A 6,968-nucleotide genomic window follows, 5' to 3' on the forward strand; every position below is an offset into this window, starting at 1 on the left:
TGATCACTATAAAGCAGGAAGTCATGTGCTAATATTATGGAACAGAAACTTTAGGGAGATAAGATGTCTCCCCCAGGACAGGTTTTCTACAACAGTTGGTTATAAAAGAAGGAGACAGAGAAGAGGTTTTCCCTGCATTAACTGAAAAATTTAATGATATTTTCACAAGGTGATATGCAATAGAAGAGAGAGGATGGAGCACGGTCTCATGATGTCACTGAGAGCAAGCACTGCTGCCCAAAGGTGTCAATTGCTGTTTGCATGTGAGGCTCCATAGTAGGCTTCAGTGGTCCATTAGGGTTCAGATAAGAGGAAGACACCTGTACACGCCAGACTTAGGTGTTGGAAGCTTTCTGGACTATTGTCATAATCACTGTTCTATTGCTGAGAGGAGACACCATGGCCAAGACAACTCTTATGAAAGAAAGCTTTCAACTGGGGCCTTGCTTACAGGTTCAAAGGGTCAATCCACCATCACTATGGCATAGGGCATGGTGATAGAGCAGTAGCTGAGGGCTGTGTCTTGATGTCTTGACATATACATACATATATATATACATACATACATATATATACACATACATATATATTCATTCTGATGTGAGTATTTGCTAGGCTGTATAATGAATGAGACTGCCTTAAGACAACACAAATGAACGGAGGAGTGGAGGAGATACAGAGAAACAGAATAAGCTAAAGCAGAGGCCATCCCTTAAAGACAAAGCAACATAAAAATTAGTGTCAGCCCACAAGCTATTGCAAGGTTCACTTACCTCGGCCTTACCCATTCCTTCCAGAAGCCCACAGTTACTCTTGTAGAGTATGAACTGAGTTAATGTTGCAACCCTGCCTATCTCCTTCATAAACACTTGAGCCCTGCAACAAAGTAGTCTTCGCCCGTTCACAGACATTCTTGGGCGTCCTTTCTTCTCAGTTTGGCCCAAACTTTTCCCATCCATCCATCCATCCATCCATCCATCCATCCATCCATCCATCCATCCATCCATCTCAGTTCCCATGCCTGCTAAACTAATTTACCTCATGTGAGTGATATTTTCTGAGATTCGATAGTCCTATTCCCTGCAACATTTCTGACTGTTTTCCTCTGTGTTTGTAGCTTACTGTTTCCTCCTGTACTCTGACCCAACACTGAGATTCTCATGCCCTCGGTTTATTCACACCTGGAATCTTCCCCACCGGGCAGCTGACGTGTTTATTGTTGAAACTGTTATATTTCCCTAAAGAGGCAGCCCACTTCAGTCAATTTGGGAGACTTAGCAAATGCAGTTTAAGGATTAGATGTGAATAACTGGGAAAGTCGTGTGGACTGTGTCAGCCTCTGTTTCTTCATGCTAAGCTTGATCATCCCCATGCCACTAACACAGTAAGCCTTGTCACAGAAAACCCCCAGCAAAATTAAATCCTCATTTGATCCCACCCTCTTGTTTACCAAAGGTGGTCTTCAAGTGTCTTACACACCTCTGCTTTCTGGTATTTGGCATGGATTATAACTGAGTGTTTGTTGTTGGGTAGCAGGGATTAAGTGTGAAAAACAAAAGACACAGAGATGTGAACCAATCTAAACTTTCTGTCACAACACCCTTCAAAGTTTGTTAACATAATCACACAGACACACCTAGGGTCTCAAATTAGAAGCTACACATTGTTCTCCAACTATGACTAAGCAATATTTCTTACAGTTCATATGCGACATATGTGTTTCCACTTACAAGAACAGACTCCTTAAAAATATTGCCTTACTGGTTTCCAATTTAAATTTTGACAAGGATGTCAGACATGTAATTAAATATGATAAATTTTTTTGGTTTGTACGAGACAGGGTTTCTCTGTATTGTTTTGGAGGCTATCGGTACAGCCCGGCCTCGAACTCACATAGATCTGCCTGACTCTGCCTCCCGAGTGCTGGGATTAAAGGCATGCGCCACCACTGCCCGGCAAACATAATAAATTTTAATTTTTCATAATTATATGTTTCATGGAAGATGAAAAAATAAATTAATATTTGTACCTCTGTATGTATGTGTACCTCCTCTCTCTCTCTCTCTCTCTCTCTCTCTCTCTCTCTCTCTCTCTCTCTCTCTCTCTCTCTCTTTCTGGAACACTTAAGCTTCACTCCCAAATCACATGAGTACGTGTCCTTATACTCATATTGGGATCAACTTCACTAAATGATTTGAACTGAACTTTTCGGGAATCTGTTCATTATATCTTACTTATGATTCTACATAATGTGCTTGTTTACTTCCTACAAAAATATTTAGATACAATAATTGCATTCAGGATATTTAGGCCACAATGACTTAGTCCTTATTCATTTGAAAGAATGCCCATTTTACATCACTTGAAAGAATACCAACCTGAAAGCATGGATACAATAAGCATTTCTTTTGGTTTTCTTGTTTAATTGTAACTGGAGATTGAACCTGAGTATATTAGACAAACACTCAGCTAATAGGTACATGCTAAGCCCTCTGTTCACCTTTCAATTTTTTTCTTTCTTTTTTGGGGAGGAGGGTTTCGAGACAGGGTTTCTCTGTGTAGCCCTAACTCTCCTGAAACTAGCTCTTGTAGCCAGGGCTAGCCTCGAACTCATAGAGATCCACTTGTTTCTGCCTCTCAACTGCTGGGATTAAAAGTGTACACCACCTTTCTCTTCCCGTTCCCCATCATGTTGCAAGATCAAGGTGAGAAGGAGAACCCCATGTGGGAACTTCGCATCCGCAAGCTCTGCCTCAATATCTGTGCTGGGGAGAGCTGAGACAGGATGACCAGGCAGCCAAGGTGTTGGAGCAGCTCACAGGCCAGACACCTGTGTTTTCCAAAGCCAGGTACACTGTCAGGTCCTTTGGCATCAGGAGAACTGAAAAGATTGCTGTTCACTGCACTGTCCGTGGAGCCAAGGCAGAAGAAATTCTGGAGAAAGGTCTGAAGGTGCCGGAGTATGAATTACAGAAAAATAACTTCTCAGATACTGGAAACTTTGGCTTTGGGATTCAGGAACACGTTGATCTGGGCATCAAATACGACCCAAGCATTGGGATCTATGGCCTGGACTTCTATGTGGTGCTGGGTAGGCCAGGTTTCAGCATCGCAGACAAGAAGCACAGAACAGGCTGCATTGGGGCCAAACAAAGAATCAGCAAAGAGGAGGCCATGCACTGGTTCCAGCAGAAGTATGATGGAATCATCCTTCTTGGCAAATAAATTTTATTCAAAATGCCAATAAAAATTTTTCTCAGAAAAAAAAGTGTGCACCACCAACGCCCGGCCCACCTTTCAATTTATGATAGGTCCTTATTGAGTTATTCAAGCTGGGCTTGAACTAAGTTTTTATCCCAGGCTGCCCTGATACTTGCAACCTTCCATGCCCCATCTTCCGGAATGCCTGAATTGCAGGGCTGTCCTATCTTTCATTAACTTGTCTTTAAAGAGTTCTTGTTTAGGCAAATGCTGTAGAAAAATAAAGGTGTCTATTTCTTCTTGAAATCACTTATTTATTTTCATAGTGATTATTCTGTAAATGTCCTTTTCGTCTCTGGTGCACATCCCCTTGCAAAGTTAAGGAGCATCACGCTTCTTTCTGAGAGGTAGAGATACGGCCTTGGCAGTAATGTCCGTGTAGAGAAAGGGGTGCCTCTCCGCGTGGATATCCTAGAGCCTCAATGTATGTGCAGCAGCACTCACCTGATTCCAGGACACTGAAAACTCACACATGAACAGTACCCAGGGCATTGCCTGGGTTAGTACTGTAGCTGAGAGTCACAAAACTACAAAATTGGTGTGTATAGGTCTGCACCGAAGCATTACAAGTGTTCAACTTGCCGTTAAATATTCAGTGGTCAACCGTTGAAATTTTCACTTTTATAATTGAGCATATGTGGTCATAGGTTTTGTTGTTACATGTTCATATATATTGAATCATTTTATGTTGCTCAATTTCAGCCATATTCATTACTCTACCCTGCCCCTTGACCCTGAATTTACTGCACCATTTCTTCTAAATAGGCAATGTGCTGTTGCCTACACGTAACACACATGTACATACAAACATTCATACATACCCAAATGCACGCGTGCACACACATAATCACTCAAGACACACACATGTACATACAAACATTCATACATACCCAAATGCACGCGTGCACACACATAACCACTCAAGACACATACATAACACATACACACTCATGAATACACACACATACATGCTCACACAAATAACACACATACAAATTGCACAGTCACACACATACAGGCACACACATTTCAGATGGGCTTCTTTGTGTGAGTTGTAATGTGATATTTTGGGGCTTTTGTCAACATTCCTGTCTGTTGTTGCCTATCCCCATTCCCTTAGATCTCATTCTCTTAACTCCCCTCATCTCACAGTCCTCCTACTCTTCTTATGTCCTAGACACACATTTTATAATAAATCTAGATTTCATATGTCAGAGAAGACATGAACTATTTGTGTTTGCAAATTTGGTTTATTTTGTTTAACATGGTTATCTCTGCTTACACTTATTTTCATATATATTTGCAGATGATATACTATCATGTCAGCCACCTGTTTTGACAACCACTCATGACTCTTCCTTGATTCAATCGCTGTTCAGATGGCCGCTAAAGTGTTCACATGATTCCACCACTCTCTGCATTTGTAAAGTGGTATTGTGCTACAGAGCATAGCATCATCCTCTTTTTTTCTTTAGTTTACTATTCTCTCATATAATATGTCCCAAACACCATATTCTCTCCCTCCACGCTTCCTAGTCTCCCACCCACCTCTCTTCTCCCTCAGGTACACTCCTTTTCTGTTTCCCATCAGAAAAAATAATAAAGCAGGCATCCCATGAATAGTAACCGAACATGTCATGGAAAGATACAATAAGACTAGGCACAAGCCCCATATCGAGCCTGGACAGGGCCAGCCAGTAGGAGGAAAAGGGTCCCAAATGCAGGTGACAGAGTCAGAGACAGCCCCACCCCCACTGTTGAAAGCCCTATAAGAACCCCAAACTAAACAATTACAGCAAGTATGCAGAGGACCTAGTGTAGATCCATGTAGGCTCCCTGATGGTCCCTTCAATCTCTGTGAGCTCCCTTTGAGCCCGGCTTAGTTGGTTTCGTGGACTGTGTTCTTCTTGTGTCCCCTAGCCCTCTAGTGAATTCTGGTTCCTACAATCCCTCCATGGCATTCCAGAGCTCCCCCTGAGGTTTGTCTGTGGGTCTCTGCATCTGCTCCCATCCTCTTCACGGGGTGGGATGATTATGCAAGGATCTGACCTGTGAGCACATTTAGGAACCCACCCTGACCATACCTGATCTTGCAAACAAGTCTCATCTTCTAACTCAATTTCCTTACTTACTGATCTATGTCTATGTGCGCAGACTGATTATTTCACAGTTACTTAAAGTGGTGTAAAGCTTTCTTATCATATTGTATCAGAATTCTCCATTTCCCCTGCGTGGCTCATGCCAGCGCTTTCACCCTGCATTATTATGTCTGCTGTCACCTCTTCACTGCTCTTAACAATGCCTGGACAAGACGTCACCAGCTGCTCACTGTGTTCAAATCAAGAGTTTTGAAATAAAAGGCTACAACAATAAGACCTTTCAATGTAACTTAATTCTGATGATTCCTTTCACTTCCATTTTCTTTTCAGCTATATTTTCCCACCGAATGCTGTGAGCGTATGCAGGTGTATCTGGCCCTAACCACGTTTGCACCATTATTTTCTGTGAAACGGTAATGGGCTAGTTCATAGTGGGACTTTTATTTTTATTGCCTTGATTGTTTTATTTTATGCCGGTGCTCACTTTTCCATATATAATGGTTTTGTGATTGCTTTTTAAATTTTTGAAACAAGTAGGCTTACATTTTGGGAAGAAATGCAAAATATAATCATAGTAATTTCGGGGGAGATTATAAAAAGAATTTAAATGTGTTACAAAGTAATTATCTTTAGCATGCTTTGTTCATGCCAGCACTGACTAGAGCATCAAATGCTCGCTCATTTTAAAATATTGAATGTGACGCTTTTATATAGGTGTTTATGAACTCGTGCTGCAATTTCTAATTCCACATGGTCTGTCTACACATGCATATATGTTTCAGAAACCATGCGTGCGTATGTATATGTGCATATACATTGTGGAAACTCTGTTTTCCTTTGGGTTTTCTTCATCATATTTTGTATTCTTACTCTGTGACAATGACCGCTAAAACAAAGATGGTATATGTTTCATTCATTTATGGTACTTCTATAAATTTCAAGCATCATTATCCTTGTTCACAGGTACAACTGTCACTCCAAGGACTTATTCACAGTGCTCGAGTAACTTACTCAGGTAACTAACAGCACATTCTGAGTAGCACCCTTCCCAGGTAATTAGGTGGCTAGTCTTTGTCACTCATCTCTAGAGTTTAGAGAATTCTTTTTCTTTCTAAAATAAGTGTATCCTGCTATGTAAGCCTTTTGTCCTCCTCTGTTAGTTAATTTCAAAAGCACAACTTGGCTTCAACAGAAATAGTCAAGAAAAAGTCAAAGACCAAAGTTTCCTTGCAGAGTTGTAGACCCATTCCATTCTCTGGTGAGAAGTCTATTTCCTCATTCAAGAATATATATATACTGGAGACTCAGACACGATTTTTTAAATAAGGATAATGTTTCAAAACTATTTGATGTGTTTACCTCTTGATTGTGAAATACATTGTAATTGTATAATAGTCATTACTTTCATAAGAAAACAAAACAAAGGGCATGAGAATGAATGCGTTGACAAAGCTTCGCTGACTGTCTCCGTCTCTACATAGAATCAGCTTTGCAAAGAAATTCAGTGATGGAAAATCAAACAGAAGAGAAGGAATGCTAACATTCCTGTTTCTTCCTCCCAGAACATTTTAAAACTTGACATATTGCCCTCATAATTCAGAAGCCCAC

At 40.8% G+C, this 6,968-nt stretch overlaps 1 protein-coding gene across 1 annotated transcript; it reads left to right on the top strand.

Moving 5' to 3' along the window:
• Positions 1–2,679: 2,679 nt before the first annotated feature.
• Positions 2,680–3,225, top strand: LOC101838434 (60S ribosomal protein L11-like). Its single transcript, XM_040751489.1, is given in 2 exon segments — positions 2,680–2,792; positions 2,795–3,225. Coding segments are annotated over 2 exon segments (534 nt in total). The 5' UTR covers positions 2,680–2,689.
• The last annotated feature ends 3,743 nt before the right edge of the window (positions 3,226–6,968 follow it).

This window comes from Mesocricetus auratus, unplaced genomic scaffold, assembly GCF_017639785.1.
Source record: "Mesocricetus auratus isolate SY011 unplaced genomic scaffold, BCM_Maur_2.0 Super-Scaffold_100009, whole genome shotgun sequence".
Taxonomy (NCBI): domain Eukaryota; kingdom Metazoa; phylum Chordata; class Mammalia; order Rodentia; family Cricetidae; genus Mesocricetus; species Mesocricetus auratus.